Here is a 22,888-nt window from a genome sequence, read left to right on the forward strand (position 1 = left end):
TGAAAAGGAGTCAGATGAGAAGGGCCTTGCATGCCCAGCTTAGAAACGTGTCCCCAAATTCTCTGGCCATAACAGACAATGCCCATGGTGTTCTTTTGTTATTCTGCTTGTATCTTTATTATATGACTTTGTAGACCTGGCCTTCGTTGTGACTGTTCAATGCATCTTACCTAGTACACTTATGGAGAAGTTCATTGAAGATGGGGGTTCTGCCTCTTTCTGCCTTTTTCAAGAAAAATCTATAGTGCCTTAGACATGGAAAATGCTCAATAAATATCTGTCTTGTTGAATCTGTCTATGAATAGGTCCTTTCAAATAAAAGACTACGTTTTACTAAGTATTTAAAATACGTTCCTAAAAAGATTATTTATACTATCATTATAAAAATGATGACAAAGGGCTGATAAAATAATACTTTTACTCCAACTTTTTCTGCATTATATAAATATTAAATTGGTCGAGTCTGAAGTAAAGAGATTATATAATTACAGCTGATTGTGACGATACATTAAATTATCCAAACTTTTTTGCCTTGAACCTACTGCTCATATTAATAACATATATCCACATCAATATCCAGGCATACACAATTTCAATTCAACAAATAATGATTGGGTCCTTACAATGTGTTAGTCACTGTATTCACTGGGGATATAACAATGAGGCCCCCTGTGGTAATTATGCAACAACTTGCTATATTTATGTTCAAAGTTAAAAAAATAGGAAACCTGAGATACACTGAGTTAAGTAGCTTGTCTAAGCTCACAAGCCAGTTAGGGGCCACAGGCAAATTTCTGTCGCCTGACTTCAAATTTAGTGCTATTTCTATGATAGTTTCCTATTTCTTCACAGTTACCAATATGGAGCGTATCTGTGAGCTCTCTGGCCAAGATCCGCAAACAGCTTATTTGCAGAGGATTTTTACCTGAAAAACGTCAGTTTGTTCTTCAGTGATTCATTATCCTGGCATCGCTAAGCCCTATGCTTTATCTAACAATGAATCTAGACAGAGGGTCTGACGTGGAGCTTTATATGGAACGAGTTATTTAATTAATGAAGATAGATGTGAAAGTATAAGTAGCACCCCATCGCCTGAAGGTAAGATCTAGCAACCCCAAGACTTGTGAACAAAAGGCCACCAAGATGCACAGCTGTCACATAGCTCATGATTTTCTTTGTAGGATATCATCAAATCATTTCAGAATCTCATCCAATAAAATAAGATGTCAAATTAGAAGCAAGAAATATAGGAATAGCAATGAGAAGTAATGAGACAAGAAAGAAAGTGAAAAAGCATGGAATCCACAAGCATTTGGGACTGGGGTGTATGTGTGTGCGCGCGCGCACGCATAGTCATTATCTGATGTTAATTATAGCACATGATATTAGTTACAAAGTCTTCATTCCTCAAGGGAAGGGCTAAATAATACATCATCTCTTTCATTTGTAAAGGTAGGGAAGGACATATTTTAGAGACGTTTAAATAAAAATTGGTTAAAATTTTTAAAGCATCCATGAGTTAACTTCCTTGATGTGTAAAATTCAGACATGAATTATTTTTGCTAAAGCCAGACATAAGAAACGTGGCTGCTCTATATTTACTAACTTTTAGAACTTTGGTGTATTGTTTTCATATGAATTCAAGTGATTATTAGACAAGATTGGCTAAATGAGCCTCAGATTTATTAGAGAGCAGGATACCAAGTTGAAATTTTCAAATTCAGATTCATCTGAAACAACATTTTTATAGGTCAAAACTACTTATTTAAAAATCTGGTTTTAAATCTTTATCTTGCCGTTTTCCTTGTTCATCATTAAATTATAATATTCTGCAGAGCAGTGATCATCACGCCCTGTCAAACGTACCACTAGAGGGTTCTAGCTGACTCTTCCTTGGACCCTCTTAGACTAGACCCAACATCTGGTTGTAGTGCGCCATCTAGTGGTTGTAAGAATCACTGGTGCCTGAGCGTTATTGGCTTGAACTGCATTTTAGAAAACACAATGGCATACATTTTTAGAAAGTAATAAGAATTCTAAACAGCAATATCAAACTCATAAAACCATTTTTTCTAAAATTCATATTTAGATCACTTAATAAGTAATGAAATTCTTAAAGTGAGGGAAACTCATTGTATTAATACATAGTAGTTATGTTTAGCACAGATTTAAATGACCTTTAATTTCAGTACACTGCATATTCATTTAAATACACTGCACACTGCTTCATGCAGAGGAAACATACAATTTAGACCAGTGAGTAGGAACAACGTACCTGCTGACAAAGGGGCGGATGTGATGACCGAGATATATTTTTTTCCTTCTATTGAAAGTGACTTAAACAACTTACTACAGACAGGTGTTAGTAGGCGTTTAAAAATATTTGGTCAAACCTGTATGTTATTATCTAAACTGCATATTTATGAAACGATAGTTAATTATTTTTAAAAGGTACTCTTCAGCATGTCTTTTTTTTTTTTACTCTAAATTCCTTGTTAATATATAGGAAATGATCCTCTTTCACGCTCCTACAAATATGTTTAATTTACTGTACGTATAAGTCCTAAACAGATGACTGATCATGTACTAATAAAGCACAAAAGATCAAGTGTTAAAGGTAGAATTAACGTGACTTTCTCAAAGAAAGTGTCTTCTTGTCCCTTGCTCACCTCCCATCGCGTGTATAGTTCTCGTAAGTCATCTGTTATAATCCCAAACTTCACATTCATTATTACTGGTCACACACAAATAACTTACGCAATATGCCTGAAGCAAAGGTAAGGCTAAGAAGATATTTATTAAAATCAAACAAGTCAACCCGAATCCCTATAGAACTAGTGTTGATTTTACTTTGAACCCGAAGTTATGAAATCTTGCGTGTAATTATAAATCAGAAACCAGTATGGGCTCACTTTGAACCAGTGACAGCAAATCAAGCAAATTTCATTCTTTCTTTTTGAAAGTACTGTTATTTGACTGGTAGTTTAGGAGACTCTGCCTTGAGCAGAGTAAGTATTTCTCTGCTAAGTGGATGGATGAATTTGGCATATCTGGGTTTGGAGCAGGAATTTCACAAGGACTTTCGGATGCAGCTGTGAGATCAAGAAACATGGATTGGAGTAGGACAACTAAGTGGATTCTTAGCTATAAGTAAATAAATTAAGAACCACTTGGATGGAAGTCTCCAACATCACATCTCAGGGCTTTTTCCTTGAACCTGTTCTACTTAGTACTTGGAAAAATGGAGAAGCTGAAGGAGAAAGCTAAAAAAGTAAAAGCAAGGTGGGCAGGGAGCGCTCCAAAATCTTTTCAATTTATTAGAATAATGAGCCCAAGTCAATAAAATGGATGCAGTATAATTATTTCCCAGACTTGAAAGGGTATGTGCAGCCCCCATAGTAATGACTCTGTCCTATATCTCCCACAAGAGGTCACCCAGCCTGGGGCAAAACACCTCAGTGATGGGAAACCCACTATTCCCAAGGGAGCCATCATCTGAGGGACAGGTTCAATAACAAATACAACACTGTGCGTTTAAGTTGAAAAGAAATCCGTTATAGGTACAGGGGATGGGAAGATCCAGTTTTCAGCAGTTTTTGATTTAGATGACCTAACAGAGTCAACTGCTGAAAGACTTATCATCATCTTTATGTCTATTAAGAGACGTCCATTAACAAGAGCTCTTCCCTCAATTTGTGGTGCGAAAACGTTAAAAGATACTGTGATATGTTGGCATATAGGAAAACGTGGCTGAGAGAACAGCGGGTGTCTAGTTTGGAGAGATGAAGATACCAGCCGTTCATGACAGTGCTGAGAAGAGCACCAGGGTGCCGGAAGTGAAATTTACACTGTGATGGCTCGAGCGATTCCCTTGGACAACGAGACAACGGGAGCCAAACAACGCCATCCGAGACAATTCAATGCTGTAAGAGACGAGGACTCCGCCCTCAGAAATGTCACCCAACTTGTCTTGCACAAGAAAAAGCTCTCTGTCACGCGAGGCATTTAAGGAGAGATGGGAAATAATACTTGACCGGGAGTCACACTCATACCAAGGAGGTAATGACACTGGTTATTGTGTGGATCAAATGAAAGAAAAAATATGTTAAGTGTGCAGAATACTGCATAGTATAGGGACTGGGTCTCTGTGAAAGATGACACCCAAGGATCCCTCTAACTAGGAAACCAACTAGACTTGGTGACATATAAGGTCCATGCGGACCCTAGGAGTCGATGATTTCATCTTATTAATAAGCCAAACTAATTACTTCTGCTTCAGCATTAAAGGTTTATATTGCTTTGAATTATAATGCACACATCATATCTCCCCCACTTTCACAATCTATATTAAAACCTATAAGATGCAATCCTATCATGCCATAACATTCAATCCTTTAATAGTACCTCATTAAAACTTTTCCTCTCTTTCACTGTTCATCACTTGCATAAATGAAATAGAGGGTACCTACGTGAAAATGGGGATAATAAGTATTTTGGAAAGTTCAAGGAAAACAGAAGTAACTCAAAATATACAAGGATTCACTGAAGGAAGGTCATTCTTTTTTTCCTTTAACTGAAATGCTCCCATAAGAAGTCAGTAATATGAGCTGATCATACTTAGTCCTCTGATTTGTGTTCACTGTCTACTGATAGATGAAACATGCTTATTCAACTTTCATGTCTCTATATGCATTCTTGGCCTTAATGAGAAAATCGAAGACACAGTATTCTATATAAAATAGATAACCAACAAGGACCTACTATATAGCAAGGGAACTATACTCAATATTTTGTAATAACCTTTAAGGGAAAAGAATCTGAAAAAAAAAGGTATATGTGTATGTCAAACAGAATCACTTTGCTGTACACCTGAAACTAACACAACATTATAAATCAACTAACTTCAATAAAAACTTAACTTGAATATTAAATGACTTAATTTTTCAGATCCAAAAAAAAAAAAAAGAAAGAAAGAAAACTGAATCAAAAATAATGCCGACGCAACGGGAGAGGCCACAACAGTGAGAGGCCCGCGTACCGAAAAAAAAAAAAAAAGAAATAGTGCCGAAGAAATAGATGAAAACCTCTCCTGGGAAAGCTCTGGATCAATGGAGAGGAAAGAATTTGGAATTATGTAGAAAAGGGATAAGGACTGGGGATAGGGAGGAAAGATGGAAGCGACAGTTTTCACACTGCGTTGAATTCCCTTAGAAACAGTAATAGTATTAATGTATTATATAAGCAGAGGTAAACTTCAGATTCTATAAAGCTTTTCTGACTTCAGGCAAGCATCCCATGCTATAACTGCATCACACACACAAAAAGATGTCCCATCTTAACGATCAGAGTCATGAAAGTCTCTGTAAAGCAGCTTTCAAATAATCTGATATAAGCACATGACTCAATAAATGGCAAAGAATGACGATTTCAATGATTTTGCTGCCTCAGCTGAGAAACAGTTTATACAGTGTGGTCATCTCAATGTATCTGAGGTGGGAGCACGATTTACGCAGCCCCACAGGAGTCTGTTACACGTGAAGCTCCCAGATAGAGGCAGGTGCTGGAGGCTGACTCCTGTCGAGGGTAGTTACTGGCTCTATAGCACGTTGCTACCAGGAATGAGTGTGAATGAATTTCTCTCTTCTCTCTGCTTCTTTGAGGTTCACACATTCCAGTCACCAGTCACTTTTCTGACCAAAAAGTTCTGTAATTGGGGGTCTCTCCTTCCACCTTTGGTCTCTTCCCAGAGCCCCCCATTGATGGTACCCAATGGGATCCAGAAGCCAAGGAAGCCAGGGGATGCCAGGTGAGGGACACACAGGGTAGAGGATTGATGGGGTGGGTAGGGAGCTAAGTGAAGAGTCACTGGCTTCTTTCCTGGGTAGGTGCATGGGTGAATGGATGGTGACAAAGTCAGCGGATCACTTGTGATCTCAATTTCCTTCTTTGCAAACTGTGAATACGAAAAATCCTCTCCTTATACAAAAAAATACCAGTGAGAATCAAATGGAATCATGTGGAAGTATTGCTTTAAACTCCCCACAGTGCTATGTATATGTTAATCTTATTTCATTTTTGGGGGGGGGTTATCTGTTTGGTTATTTGGGGGATGAGATCAAGGGGAGAAAAACATGATCTAAGTGGTGGTGAAAACGATAACTTTAAGAGAATGATTTTGTTCAGCTTGTTTGGTTGGTATGTTATGTGGACATTTTAAAACCTAATAACTAGACAACGATTAAGTGGCAACGCTGATTATGAAAAAGACTAGACCACCGTGTTCGTACTATTATTTTAAAAGTCCTTAAGACACAAAAGAAATACTTCTTTGCTTGCGAAACTTCACGAAGACTTAGGCCTTTTTTCAACTGAGAGAGGGAATGTACTCCACTCGGAAAGGAACATATGATGCACATGTGAGGGGTGAGCACAGAACATTCCAGCACACTCATGGCTCCAAAGCCAAGCAGCTGGCCCTTTCTGGACTCTCAGCGACCCTCAGGTGAGACGCCCTGCAGAGCTGTACCTGTATGTGTCCTTCGATGAGCCTTCAGGTGAGAACTTTTTGTGTACACTTTGTTGCATCCCTCAAAATCACATCTGTGGATACGCCGTTTTCTGGAGTCTGGGGATTCAGACCTTCTCTGGCGTCTTGTGCTCTCAATACTAAATGGTGAGATTGAACTGGAAAAAGAAAAAGATTTAAATGGTGAGCAATACAGCACTCTGTTTGGTTCCATTGCCATGACACCTGAGGCTCATAGCCTGCAGCTTCATACAGACTCAAGGTCCCATGTCCACATTTCCCGCTGTCATCTTCTGGGACACATTTCATTTCTTAATCTTGAAGGCAGGCAGCTAGACCTATTTTTGAGGAAACACTCTTAGGGAGAGAAAGACATGCTTAAAATAACAACAAAATGACAAGAACAAAAACTAAATGAAAGCAGTGGTGAGTGAGTAGATCCCCATCATCAAAAGAAATAATCTGGTGGTGTTAAAACTATCCCTCAAAGTTTTGAACTTGTGAAGACACTTACAGAGCATATTTTAGGAAGACCTGCCATAGACAAATGACAAAATGAATGCATTTAATAAGTAACACGAGGGTCTGAATTGCATGTGACAACATATACAATCGTGTAAAATCACAACGTAATTTCAAAACAAGTAAGGTCGGGTTGAAAGAAATGACATCAGTACATCAGTAACATGACTCATGACAAGCTATTTCAGCTCTGTAAAATGCACCTGACATTTGACTTTTCTCGTTGGTGGTTTTTCACGGTGAGGAATAAAGTTCACTGTATTGAAAGATTAGCTGTACCACATTATGAAAAAAAGTTTTAACCATGAAATTTGGCCCTGACTTTTACATTGTTTAACCTTAATGCCACAGTAGAAAAACAGGATTAGTTTGTAATGTCAGGTAACTGATTAACATGTACTTCTTCCAACCTTAATGTCTTTTGATTGAAATAGAAATGAAGAGCATGACTCATCTTCTTTAGTTATTCATGAAGTTCTTGAAAATTACAGTGAAATACACTACAAAAAAGAAATCACCCATATTCCTACTATAAAAAATTTACCACTATTAATACTTTGACATTACTTTCTTCCAGGTTTTCCATGCTTTGATGCTTTTTTAAATTCCTTTCTATTAATAAATCAATCCTTGAAAAACCTGAACTCAACAGATAAAGATACCCCTCCCCCCTTCTATCATTATCCTGGTCCCTTCTCCTCTCAGGGAAAACCTCTATCATCAGCTTTCTTTAAATTCTTCCAATTCTTTTAAATCATGCTTACTGATATATATCTGCATTCATGGAAACTCATTATATTGTTTGGTGTTTTTTAAGAGACAAATAAATAATATGCTGTTCACATCATTCTGCAAAGTGTTCTACACTTGACTTTTGTTCACTTGACATGGAGGATCTGAGATCTGTTCATATGGATACACTGTATTGTTTATTTGAAATGCGATATACCACAGTTCATTGATTCTAAGATGAATATTTTAATATTTTAATGTCTCTAAAAGCAGGATGCTTCTGACATTTGACAGCTTGTCATAGGTTGACAGACTTTTTTTTCTTTCTTAGTGGTATATAAAGTAATGGTGTATTTTACAATAGATGGTGTTTTAACCTAGATCAGGAGTTGGTAAATTGTTTCTGTAAAGGGCTAGATAGTGAATATTTTATTTTGACTGAGAGTCATACAGTCTATGTTGTAACAAATCAACCCCGCAATTGTAGCATGAAAGTAACTATAGATAAATATATAAACAAATGAGTATGGCTATGTTCTGATAAAACTTTATTTACAAAACAAATAGTGGGCTGTAATTGATCCACGGGCTGTAGTTGCTTGATACTTGACTCAGATGAAATATGGGAGTAGTCCAAAGAATATCATCTCAGCATTTTAAAATCCATTTCCTAGGTGATGGACATATAAATTATTTCTAATATTTCACTATAACATTGCTCCAGTGAACTTGTTTTGAATGTCTCCTTCCATGTACTTGCCTTTTAGGTTTTCAGTGCATCTTTTCACTTGTACAAATAACAGATTCAGTAGCCAAAGCTTCATATTATTAGATAAGATCAAATATAAATGATGTTTATCTACTAGTATCTTAAACAGTTTTGTGCAAGGTTTCTAGTAGTTGAAGGAAAGAACATATGGGAGAGCTAAGCCATTTTTTCAGCCTTCTTATCACTCAATACGGATTTGTGATTTTCCACACCATTGACTCAGTTGTAGGGATTGGAGCCTATTGTGAAAAGAGTCAAAATAGTGTGACAGGTGTGCCCATGAGAGAACAGCTTTAGTCACTCCCAACAAGGTATGTGCTGGCATAGGCTGTGATTTTTGCAAATAATTAAGACTGTGTGTGTGTGTGATAAGAGGGCAACAGTCATTCACTTCTTGAATATCTAGTCATAAAAACAAATATGGATCTTGTCACTGGGGGCCCTCAAAAATAGAAACTTTCACGTTGTGGTATGTTTGACATCTTTCAAATTGAGAATATGATATGGTATTTCTTCCCTTCAAATTATAACTTAAAGTCTATAATAAGAACCCTCTGTTTTGTACAATAATTTCTACACACTAGTATGCAGAAGTCTAAATGTAACTAAGCATAATAACACACACATATTGTTTGCCCATAGTTGACTTTAGCTATTTATCTTGCTATGTATACATGTATACAGAGAAAAGTGAAAAATAAATCTGAAATAAAAAACTGAGTAACTACTAAGTAGGTCTTTAAGGGACTGAAGTAATGCTGCTATATAGTCAATCAACTACTGAACTATATGGCAGGCAGAGAAGGGGAAGCAAGGGCTATAGAATGGTATAAAATTACTGCACTCAGATTTCTGAATTTACATTAAATGAAGACAGGTTAGGTGGACAGCCTTAATGTTCTACAAAACTTCATACCCTGGTTTTCCTCAATTTAAAGTGAAATATTTTTGGACACTATGAAGAACAACCACCTAAAGGTATATGTGTAAAGATGATGATGACGATAAAAATAATTTTTAAAAAGGTATGTGCAATGAATAGCTGGACCCAGCAAAAACTAGCTTTAACATGATATTCAGTGGGTAAAATTTTCCCTGGTTCCCCTTTTTAAATGGTAGAGACAACCTCAGAAGACATCAAAGAACCTTAGGCTAGCCTGTACCTTTCAGAACTTATTTGATCTCTTTGTGGAAAGGCAGGAAGGTAAGTGGGGCTGAAGTGAAAAAGAATGAAAAGTGCAGAAGAGTTTAAAGAACACAGGAAGAGGAGAGGACAACCCAACTCCACAGAGGACTGCTGCTGTACTGGGGCCCACGGCATGATCCTACAGTTAGGGGGCACTGTAGGTGGAAGACAATTGTGGGTTGGGTGTTTGGCCACGCCAAGTCCATGGCAGAAAATCTGATAGTCACGGTGCTGGTACCAAGTATTTTTGTGTCTCTGGAGCCTAGAACATTGTGGGCATATAAGAAATGTTTGCTAAATAGAATGAACGAATAGATGGATGAATGGAAGAGTGTATTAAGTCAGGTATTCCTAATTTTTAATTTAATATAATCAACTAATTAATGAATCTTTAATTGGTTAATTAATCCTTACCAGGATCCTTTGACTGCAAATCTTCCAATAATGGTCACTCAATTCCTCACTCTTACTCTCATTTCCCTAAATTTCATGTTTTAAATGCTATAGTATACAAAGTGGCTACTGAATATCTGGGATTCTGGGTAACCATTAAAACCACATGTACATATAAGTGCCTTGGTTCTTTGCTCTAAGTTCAAGAGAATGGCATTCTAAAGCACGGCTTACAATTAAAATTCTCAGTGGGAGACTGCTGAGATCCCTCTGAACACGTATAAGATGCTGGTGAATGAAAGAAAAAGCTTCCCTTTGATCCTAGGTAAGCATCTAGGTGAGTGCAAAAGGGTGAAGGAATGATTCTAACTCATCCTGTCCCGTCTCACCCTGGGGCTCAAAAGCACGGTATTTGGTAACAGAACAGCTATAATTACATGTTGGGTGTTTCTATCCTGCCCTTCCTATGCTTTCTGAAAGCCATGTGCCCTTCGTTTCCAAAGCACTTCAGGTATCCTCAAATGCACACACACTGACTTGTGTGCTTCGAAAGTTGGTCTTGTTCTGAAGAATGGAAATGCGCAAGAAACTACTGCCTATGCCAGCAGAGGATTCTTCCAATAATCCTTGGTAATAAGCACGGTATGATGAAAATGGTCAGGGTAAAAGAGTTGCTAGTATGTTCCCAGACACTGCACTAATAAACATATCCGTGCAGTTCAAAAGAACAATAACTAAAGGCCCACTTCCTTCCCCAGAAGGTTCCACCATTTAGAAAAGTGAACGAATGCCTGAGGGGGCCTCACGGGCACTGCATGGTGATAATTAGACGTAGAGAAAACAAATGAGTGCATCACGCCTTCAGTTACACAACAGTCCCACTTGGAATGGCAAGTTAAATTAGAATTAAACCCAGAGAGGCTCGAAAAGTCATATCCGGGAACAGCTCTATTTAAATAGAAGGCACCACACCGCTGCCATGAAAGAAATGAAGGTTAACTGTAATCAACATGTAATAAAAGGCCATTTGTCACGTGTGACCTGAGTGTGACGAGACACCCTTCACTGAAATTGGAGTTTCTATAGGAGTTAGAAAAAAGAAGCCAGGACATTCGTTTAAGGCTGGGAAGGGAGGACACACACATCCAAAATTTTAAAACAAGAGCAGAAAACAGAGGGATAGAAGGTGCTTCAGCAAATTCACATATATCATCTCAACAGAACGCCAAGGAGTATGGCTGAGGATAACCACGACGGCTGACATTTACAGAATGCTTACCACGTTCCAGGCACTGCTCTAAATGCCTTACGCTTTTTCTTAAGCTTCAAAGCAACTCTCTGTACTATTATTAGTACCTCTAGTTTACAGATGAGGAAACTGAGGCAAAGAGAGAGGTTAAGACCGAGGCCAAAACAAAGTTGGTGACCACACCAGAATTTGAACCCAAGTGGTTGATTGACTCCAGAACCCAATCCTAGTTAATATGTTCTACTGACTCAGGTAAACAGGAATATAAACCAGCATATAACACACTGTGAAAAAGCAACAAAATAATCTGTATCATTTAAATTTCCCCTCTAATCCTATTATAGAAAACAACAGCACATAAAAGCATTCTTAAACGTAGTCTGCTATAATGTACTTTTCTCTTGAGAATTTTAAGGTAAACTGTTTTATTTGTAGAAGTACTCAGTATTACTTACTATTAATCTACCTTAAAAAATACTGTCTTCAGGTTGTTGTAAAATACATATTTCTTTCCAGGGATATGTTTTTCGAAGACTGAGTTTGGCAGTGGTATGCAATTAACTCTTCCTTGACCATCAAGACCACAGAACTAGTTCCTTCCCTGTCATTTTAGTTTATTTACAATTGTACCAAAAAGCATTTAGAGTTGGTTGCATGACACAGTTACCTTAAGGGAAGGGGGAACATTCAGTTTTAAGAGTATATTTTGTACTGTTTTCCAAAGTTTGCTTTAAAATCATTTTCAACAGGAGATAAATATCACCTATGGGAATTCTGAATCAGCTTCTGCCACAGAAGAGACGGAAGCAAGAACTACTTCCTTGTTAGTAAATCAAACACCACACAGAGAATGAAATATCGAGGCCACACCATCAAAAAATCTAGAAACAATAAATGCTGGAGAGGGTGTGGAGAAAAGGGAACCTTCCTGCACTGGTGGTGGGAAGGTAAATTGATACAACCACTATGGAGAACAGTATGGAGGTTCCTTAAAAAACTAAAAATAGAACTACCATACGACCAAGCAATCCCACTACTGGGCATATACCCTGAGAAAACCATAATTCAAAAAGACACATGCACCCCAATGTTCATTGCGGCACTATTTACAATAGCCAGGACATGGAAGCAACCTAAATGTCCGTCGACAGATGAATGGATAAAGAAGATGTGGCATATATATACAATGGAATATTACTCAGCCATAAAAAGGAATGAAATTGAGTTATTTGTAATGAGGTGGATGGACCTAGAGTCTGTCATACAGAGTGAAGTAAGTCAGAAAGAGAAAAACAAATACCGTATGCTAATGCATATATATGGCATCTAAAAAAAGGGTACTGATGAACCTAGTGGCAGGGCAGAAATAAAGACGCAGACGTAGAGAACGGACTTGAGAACACAGCGGGGGACGGGGAAGCTGGGATGAAGTGAGAGAGTAGCATTGACATATATACACTTCCAAATTAAAATGGATGGCTAGTGGGAACCTGCTGCATAGCACAGGGAGGTCAGCTCAGTGCTCTGTGACCACCTAGAGGGGTGGGATAGGGAGGGTGGGAGGGAGGCTCAAGAGGGAGGGGATATGGGGATATATGTATACATATAGCTGATTCACTTTGTTGTACAGCAGAAACTAACACAACATTGTAAAGCAGTTATACTCCAATAAATATACAAAAAAAAATATCGAAGTCACATGCCAAAAAAAGAATTGATGAGAATTTCAGTTAAACCGGAGTTACATAAATCTTAGTAATTGAGATTCTATTCACGTGGACAAGCCAGACATTTGTGGGTTTTTTGCAGGCTTTCTCTTAGCCAGCAGATGGCTCTCAGAAGCAGGAATCTTTATACTTCTCTTCCATACTGTCACAGGCTCTATCTAGCTTCTATCAAACCATGTCAGTGCCTTTTCTATGACATGAATTGGGGAAAAGGCGTTAGATGCATTCACCCTCCAGTCTCCAGAAGCTACATTCCAAGGCAGCACAGATTCACTGATTCACAGATTCACCTCTTTCATTCCAGCCCATAGTTTCCTACAGAAAACTACTTTCGAGCAGACTTGAAATTGTAAGATTAGTAGTTGCCAATCTCTCCAGAAGCTGTGACTAAAACATTATACACCACTTTACATTGAAATCTGGATTCAATAAAAATAAATCCATTTCACAAAATGTGTAAATCAAGAGTAATACATTTGCTGAAACATGTCCCAAAGCTCAATCCTGGCATACATTCCACTAGAATTTGACACTTTTTCATATGAACAGAATGTGTCAAAGTGTATTTCTAATTATTATTCTAATATATGAAATCTCCTACTAATTAAAATATAATGGGTTTACCAACGAAGTTTTTTTAGATGGGTCTGCAGATAGATTCATAGTATATCATGATTTTCCTTAAAAATAACAGCTGCTACTAAGTATTTTTCACTACTATCTAGGACCATTAAAATACTCAGAACTGTTACAGGCTCTGTTACAGATCTCAGAATCTCCTGATTCATCATATTTTAGCAAGTAAGTAAAATCATAAGCTGTGTAAGCAAAAAGTAAAATAGATAAACAGACAAAAATGAATCATTAATGGCATTTGCTGTGATTGCTTATACTATCAAACTTTCATGATGAATTGATATTACAAATTGAGAGAGGATTATTTGTTAACAAAAAAGATCCATTTCCGACATGCAATATCTATTCAAAACTTTCTTTTGGGGGAACACTGTAGGCATCGTAAAGACTTTTCCCCATAAAATCAGTTCATAATGCCGAATGGAACAAGGGTCCTGAAACAAGTGCGGATTTCTTTTTTTTCTTTTTCTTTTTTTTTTTTTGGCTGCACCTTGAGGCTTGTGGGATCTTAGTTCCCCAACCAGGGATCAAACCTTGGTCCACAGCAGTGAAAGCACGGAGTCCTAACCATTGGATGCGAGGGAATTCCCACAAGTGTGGATTTCTGAATTACACTGGACATGGAACAGAAGACATATAACTTACTGAAATATTCAGAAGAATGTTTCCACAGAATTTCTTCAGGAAACGTTGGGGTTTAAATTATGTTTCATGCCAGGAGATATAGCTTGATGGATCATTTAAACCTAAAAAAAAATACTTTCTAGGTCTGAACAGGATTAATTAATCAGAATGCCTTTAAGGCAGGCACTGTCCTCCTCAGGTTGGCACGAGCCCTACAACTCCCTGTTGCCTTATAAGGACAGCACTATGCATGTATCTTATTGGTGTGGCCCTTGAACCCATCTGATTTTGAGACCCTCTAGAATTGTGCTAAGTTAGAAAAATAAGTTCTCCTTATTTCATTAAAGATAAACTTTAAACTCCTCAAGAATGAAGATGTGGTCACATGCATGCCTCTCTAGAAGCTGGCATATCAGTAGGTGCTGGAAAGGGTGACGGGAAAGGGAGAGAGAAAGGAGCTTGGGAAACACAGTCTACCCCGTGAGGACGTTTCCAAGGGCACACACTGGAGTCTCACCATAACACTGCTCTAGGGCAGAATTTGATATAAACAGGTTAATTTTTCCATATCAGAAGGATCTTCTTATAAGGCAGATTCAGTCTTAAGGTAGTTGTTTGGATATACCCTAGGCAAGGACAGTATATAAAAAGATTCTGTGTCTTAAATATTAAAACATATATAAATTGTTCCAAATATACAGTTCTAATGAGATATTGTAAGGGAACCATAAATAAACTTTTTAAATGACCATCCACACAGCCTCCGTCTATTTTATGTTTGTCATTAACCAGGTCTATGTTCCACTAGAGATTTGTTTTATTAAAGAGCACTGAAATTATATCAGTTAACTATCTGGTACTTACATAAATTATTGAAATAGTTTTTTTTTTTTTTTTTGTGGTACGTGGACCTCTCACTGTTGTGGCCTCTCCCGTTGCGGAGCACAGGCTCCGGACGTGCAGGCTCAGCGGCCACGGCTCACGGGCCCAGCCGCTCGGCAGCATGTGGGATCTTCCCAGAGCGGGGCACGAACCCGTGTCCCCTGCATCGGCAGGCGGACTCTCAACCACTGCGCCACCAGGGAAGCCCCTGAAATAGTTTTTAATTGCTCATACAGGTATATATAAATAACAAGGCCAGATTGGTTCAAGATGGCGGAGTAGAAGGACATGCGCTCATTCCCTCCTGTGAGAACACTGGAATCACAACTAACTGCTGAACAATCATCAACAGGAAGACACTGCAACTCACCAAAAACAGATACCCAACATCCAAAGACAAAGGAGAAGCCACAGTGAGACGGTAGGAGGGGCGCAATCACAAAAAAATCAAGTCCCATAAGTGCTGGGTGGGTGACTCACAAACTGGAGAACACTTATACCACCTAAGTCCACTCACTGGACTGGTTCTGAGCCCCACATCAGGCTTCCCATCCTGGGAGTCCGGCAACAGGAGGAGGGATTCCTAAAGAATCAGACTTTGAAGGCTAGCGGGACTTTACTGCAGGACTTCGACAGGACTGGGGGTAACAGAGACTCCACTCTTGGAGGGCACACACAAAGTAGTGTGTGCATCGGGACCCAGGGGAAGGAGCAGTGACCCCAATGGAGACAGAACCAGACCTACCTGCTAGTGTTGGAGGGTCTCCTGCAGAGGCAGGGGGTGGCTGTGGCTCACCATGAGGACAAGGACACTGGCAGCAGAAGTTCTGGGAAGTATTCCTTGGCGTGAGCCCTCCCAGAGTCCGCCATCAGCCCCACGAAAGAGCCCGGGTAGGCTCCAGTGTTGGGTTGCCTCAGGCCAAACAACCAGCAGGGAGGGAACCCAGCCCCACCCATCAGCAGACAAGTGGATTAAAGTTTTACTGAGCTCTGCCCACCAGAGCAACAGCCAGCTCTACCCACCACCAGTCCCTCTCATCAGGAAGCTTGCACAAGCCTCTTAGATAGCGTCATCCACCAGAAGGCAGACAGCAGAAGCAAGAACTACAATCCTGCAGCCTGTGGAACTAAAACCACAATCACAGAAAGATAGACAAGATGAAAAGGCAGAGGGCTATGTACCAGATGAAGAAACAAGATAAAACCCCAGAAAAACAACTAAATGAAGCGGAGATAGGAAACCTTTCAGAAAAAGAATTCAGAATAATGATAGTGAAGATGATGCAGGACCAGAGAAAAAGAATGGAAGTGATCGAGAAGATGCAAGAAATGTTTAACAAACACCTAGAAGAATTAAAGAACAAACAAACAGAGATGAACAATACAATAACTGAAATGAAAAATACACTAGAAGGAATCAACAGCAGAATAACTGAGGCAGAAGAAGGGATAAGTGATCTGGAAGACAGAAAGGTGGAATTCACTGCCACAGAAAAGAATAAATAATGAAAAGAAACGAAGACAGCCTAAGAGACCTCTGGGACAACATTAAACACAACATTCGCATTATGGGGTTCCAGAAGGAGAAGAGAGAGAGGAAGGACCAGAGAAAATATTTGAAGAGATTATAGTTGAAAACTTCCCTAACATGGGAAAGGAAATAGCCACCCAAGTCCAGGAAGCGCAGAGAGTCCCAGGCATGATAAACCCAAGGAGAAACACGCTGAGACACACCGTAATCAAATTGACAAAAATTAAAGACAAAGAAAAATTATTGAAAGCAACAAGGGAAAAACAACAAATAACACACAAGGCAACTCCCATAAGGTTAACAGCTGATTTCTCAGCAGAAACTCTATAAGCCAGAAGGAAGTGGCATGATATATTTAAAGTGATGGAAGGGAAGAACCTACAACCAAGATTACTCTACCTGGCAAGGATCTCATTCAGATTCGATGGAGAAATCAAAACCTTTACAGACAAGCAAAAGCTAAGAGAATTCAGCACCACCAAACCAGCTCTACAACAAATGCTAAAGGAACTTCTCTAAGTGGGAAACATAAGAGAAGAAAAGGACCTACAAAAACAAATCCAAAACAATTAAGAAAATGGTAATAGGAACATACATATCGATAATTACCTTAAACGTGAATGGATTAAATGCACCAACCAAAAGACACAGGCTCACTGAATGGATACAAAAACAAGACCCATATATATGCTGTCTACAAGAGACCTACTTCAGACCCAGGGACACATACAGACTGAAAGTGAGGGGATGGAAAAAGATATCCCATGCAAATGGAAATCAAAAGAAAGCTGGAGTAGTAATATTCATGTCAGATAAAATAGACTTTAAAATAAAGAATGTTACAAGAGAAAAGGAAGGACACTACATAATGATCAAGGGATCAATCCAAGAAGACATAGCAATTGTATGTTATATGCATCCAACATAGGAGCACCTCAATACATAAGGGAAATGCTAACAGTTATAAAAGAGGAAATCGACAGTAACACAATAATAGTGGGGGACTTTAACACCTCACTTACATCAATGGACAGATCATCCAGACAGAAAATTAAGGAAACACAAGCTTTAAATGACACAATAGACCAGACAGATTTAATTGATATTTATAGGACATGCCATCCGAAAACAGCAGATTACACTTTCTTCTCAAGTGCACACGGAACATTCTCCAGGATAGATCACATCTTGGGTCACAAATCAAGCCTGAGTAATTTTAAGAAAACTGAAATCATATCAGGCATCTTTTCCCACCACAATGTTATGAGATTAGAAATAAATTACTGGCGAAAAAATAGCATAAAAACACAAACACATGGAGTCTAAAGAATACGTTATTAAACAACCAAGAGATCACTGAAGAAATCAAAGGAAATCAAAAAAATACCTAGAGACAAATGACAACAAAAACAGGACAATCCAAAACCTATGGGATGCAGCAAAGGCAGTTCTAAGAGGGAAGTTTACAGCAAAACAAGTCTACCTCAACAAACACGAAAAATCACAAATAAACAATCTAACCTTACATATAAAGGAACAAGACAAAGAGCAAACAAAACTCAAAGTTAATAGAAGGGAAAAAAATGATAAAGATCAGAGCAGAAACAAATGAAACAGAAACAAAGAAAACAATAGCAAAGATCAATAAAACTAAAAGCTGGTTCTTTGAGAAGATAAATGAAATTGATAAACCATTAGCCAGAATTATCAAGAAAAAGAGGGAGAGGACTCAATAAAATTAGAAACGAAAAAGGAGACGTTACAACAGACACCGCAGAATACAAAGCATCCTAAGAGACTGCTACAAGCAACTCTATGCCAATAAAATGGACAACCTGGAAGAAATGGACAAATTCTTAGAAAGGTATAACCTTCCAAGACTGAACCAGGAAGAAACAGAAAATATGAACAGACAAATCACCAGTAATGAAATTGAAATTGTGATTAAAAATCTTCCAATAAACAAAAGTCCAGGACCAGATGGCTTCACAGGTGAATTCTATCAAACATTTAGAGAAGAGCTAACACCCATCTATCTCAAACTCTTCCAAAAAATTGCAGAGGAAGGAACACTCTCAAACTCATTCTATGAGGCCACCATCACTCGGATACCAAAACCAGACAAAGGTACCACAAAAAAAGAAAATTACAGACCAATATCACTGATGAATATAGATGCAAAAATCCTCAGCAAAATAGTAGCAAACAGAATCAAACAACACATTAAAAGGATCATACACCATGATCAAGTGGGATTTATCCCAGGGATGCAAGGATTCTTCAGTATATGCAAATCAATCAGCGTGATATACCATATTAACAAATTGAAGAATAAAAACCACATGATCATCTCAATAGATGCAGAAAAAGGTTTTGACAAAATTCAACACCCATTTATGATAAAAAGCCCTCCAGAAAGTGGGCAAAGAGGGAACCTATATCAACATAATAAAGGCCATATACAACAAACCCACAGCAAACATCATTCTCAATGGTGAAAAACTGAAAGCATTTCCTCTAAGATCAGGAACAAGACAGGATGTCCACTCTCACCATTATTATTCAACATAGCTTTGGAAGTCCTACCCATGGCAATCAGAGAAGAAAAAGAAATAAAAGAAATACAAATTGGAAAAGAAGAAGTAAAACTGTCACTGTTTGCAGATGACTTGATACTATACATAGAGAATCCTAAAGATGCCACCAGAAAACTACTAGAGCTAATCAATGAATTTGGTAAATTTGCAGGATACAAAATTAATGCACAGAAATCTCTTGCATTCCTATACACTAATGTCGAAAAATGTGAAAGAGAAATTAAGAAACACTCCCATTTACCACTGCAACAAAAAGAATAAAATACCTAGAAATAAACCTACCTAGGAAGACAAAAGACCTGTATGCAGAAAACTATAAGACACTAATGAAAGAAATTGAAGATGATATAAACAGATGGAGAGATATACCATGTTCTTGGATTGGAAGAATCAATATTGTGAAAATGACTATACTACCCAAAGCAATCTACAGATTCAGTGCAATCCCTAACAAATTACCAATGGCATTTTTTACAGAATTAGAACAAAAAATCTTAAAATTTGTATGGAGACACAAGACCCTGAATAGCCAAAGCAGTCTTGAGGGAAAAAAAACTGAGCTGGAGGAATCAGACTCCCTGACTTCAGAATATACTACAAAGCTACAGTAATCAAGACAATATGGTACTGGCACAAAAACAGAAATATAGATCAATGGAACAGGATAGAAAGCCCAGAGATAAACCCACACACCTATGGTCAACTACGCTATGACAAAGGAGGCAAGGATATACAATGGAGAAAAGACAGTCTCTTCAATAAGTGGTGCTGGGAAAACTGAACAGCTACATGTAAAAGAATGAAATTAGAACACTCCCCAACACATACACAAAAATAAACTCAAAATGCATTAGAGACCTACATGGAAGACCGGACACTATAAAACTCTTAGAGGAAAACATAGAAAGAACACTCTTTGACATAAATCACAGCAAGATCTTTTTTGATCCACCTCCTAGGGTAATGGAAATAAAAACAAAAATAAACAAATGGGACCTAATGAAACTTAAAAGCTTTTGCAAAGCAAAGGAAAATACAAACAAGACGAAAAGACAACACTCAGAATGGGAGAAAATATTTGCAAATGAATCAACGGACAAATGATTAATCTCCAAAATATACAAATAGCTCATGCAGCTCAATATTACAGAAACAAACAACCCAATCCAAAATGGGCAGAAGACCTAAATAGACATTTCTCCAAAGAAGACATACAGATGGCTAAGAAGCACATGAAAAGCTGCTCAACAGCACTAATTATTAGAGAAATGCAAATCAAAACTACAGTGAGGTATCACCTCACGCCAGTTAGAACGGGCATCATCAGAAAATCTACAAACAATAACTACTGGAGACGGTGTGGAGAAAAGGGAACACTCTTGCACTGTTGGTGGGAATGTAAATTGATAACAGCCACTATGGAAAACAGTATGGAGGTTCCTTAAAAACTAAAAATAGAATTACCATATGACCCAGCAATCCTACTACTGGGCATATACCCAGAGAAAATCATAATTCAAAAAGACACATGCACCCCAATGTTCATTGTAGCACTATTTACAATAGCCAGGTCATTGAGGCAACCTAAATGCCCACTGACAGACGAATGGATAAAGAAGATATGGTACATATATACAATGGAATATTATTCAGCCATAAAAAGGAGCGAAATTGGGTCATTTGTAGAGACGTGGATGGATCTAGAGAGTGTCATGCTGAGTGAAGTAAGTCAGAAAGAGAAAAACAAATATCGTATATTAATGCATATATGTGGAATCTAGAAAAATGGTACAGATGAACCAGTTTGCAGGGCAGAAATAGAGACACAGATGTAGAGAACAAACGTATGGACACCAAGGGGGGAAAGTGGTGGAGGGGGTGTGTGGTGGGATGAATTGGGAGACTGGGATTGACATATATACACTAATATGTATAAAATGGATAACTAATAAGAATCTGCTGTATAAAAAAATGAATAAAATTCAAAACCAAAATGTATCATTAGCCATTCTTACCTAAAAGTGACTATTATCTGAAATAATTTGGTTACCATTCACTTGAATTTTTGGAAAAACATCTAAAATTAAAAAAGAAAAAAAATAACAAGGCCAAATAGAACTCATTAGTAATGTCCCACTTGAGTTTTTGTTGACCAGAATGGCTATCTGGCGCCACAAATAGGCATTTCTCCTACCATAAAATGTGGCTGTGGTTGAATTTTGGAGAAAACCAAAAACCTTCCCATCTAACGGAGGGAATATTTTACCTGTTTTTTATTTCCGTCTTGAAAACTCAACTTAATCTTTGAATACTTTGCGAAATTAATGTTGGAAAAGTTGGAAGGTATATTAATGTGACCCAAATTCATATTTGAAAGACATTTAGAAGATGAGGAAACCAAGGCTCAGAAAATCAATTAAACTAACCTATGCCAAGCCCATACAGCTAAACAGTAGCAGAGGTGGAACAAGACACTCTTTCCTGACCCCTCAAGCTAGGACTCTTTCACTCTCCAATGACATTGGAGAAAGAGAGAAAAAGCTATGTTATATTTTTTATTTGGTATGGAAGAAAATGTGCTTGGTAACACTGATGTATATATATATATATTTTCACCAGATAATTAGAAGTAAAATCCCCACCCTATTTACTTTTTTGCTTTGGCTACCAGGAAACTCAGCCACAATAGCCTAGGATCTGGTGTGTTTATTCTTCACTTTACTTATACAACTCCCAACCCAAAAGAATATAGTTTTAACTTTGTAAAGTCATTCTTTTTTTTTTTTTTTTTTTGCCGTACGCGGGCCTCACACTGTTGTGGCCCCTCCCGTTGCGGAGCACAGGCTCCGACGCGCAGGCTCAGTGGTCATGGCTCACGGGCCCAGCCGCTCCGCGGCATGTGGGATCTTCCCGGACCGGGGCACGAACCCGTGTCCCCTACATCGGCAGGCGGACTCTCAACCACTGCGCCACCAGGGAAGCCCTATAAAGTCATTCTTAAATGTATGTCTCATAAAGTTCTTTCTGAACTAGGCCAAGTACTCGTGGTACACAAGGAAAACAAAACAAAAAAACCCAGAACATGCTGATCTTAAAAATGGAGAAAAACATGTGAAATTTGAATCTGCAGACTTCTAAATTAAAGTTTTGTGATCAATAAGTTCATATTATTATCTTTAAGAAAAAAAACAAGAATCCTATTTTTTCTTGTGTTCCCTAGAGAAAAGCATAGACTGTAATCTGAAATCTATGCATGAATTATAGTTTATTATAATTTATTAGTTATGGTATCTTAGATTTAATCTTTTGGATTTTCAGATTCCCATATTTCAAATGCGGAGCTGTCAGGAAGATTAACCTAGAGTAATGCAGACCTGACTCAATGTCCAATATACCACCAACACTTCTTAGCCTTGGGCTCCTTCTTCCTTTTTTTGATTAATAATAACTTTATTAAGATATAATTCACATACCATAAAAATCACCCTATAAAGTGTACGATTCAGTAGCATTC

General features: G+C 38.0%; 1 protein-coding gene across 3 annotated transcripts in view; it reads right to left on the reverse strand.

Annotated features, from left to right (window-relative positions):
* KLF12 (KLF transcription factor 12) overlaps positions 1-22,888 on the reverse strand; it is a 580,319-nt gene that overhangs the window by 19,757 nt on the left and 537,674 nt on the right. For all 3 annotated transcript variants that reach the window (XM_060287905.1, XM_030838658.2, XM_030838660.2), the window contains exon 7: positions 6,527-6,684. In XM_060287905.1, coding sequence (XP_060143888.1) covers positions 6,527-6,684 — 158 coding nt within the window. The remainder of the gene's footprint in view (positions 1-6,526; positions 6,685-22,888) is intronic.

The sequence above is a fragment of the Globicephala melas genome, chromosome 18, assembly GCF_963455315.2.
Source record: "Globicephala melas chromosome 18, mGloMel1.2, whole genome shotgun sequence".
Lineage (NCBI taxonomy): Eukaryota > Metazoa > Chordata > Mammalia > Artiodactyla > Delphinidae > Globicephala > Globicephala melas.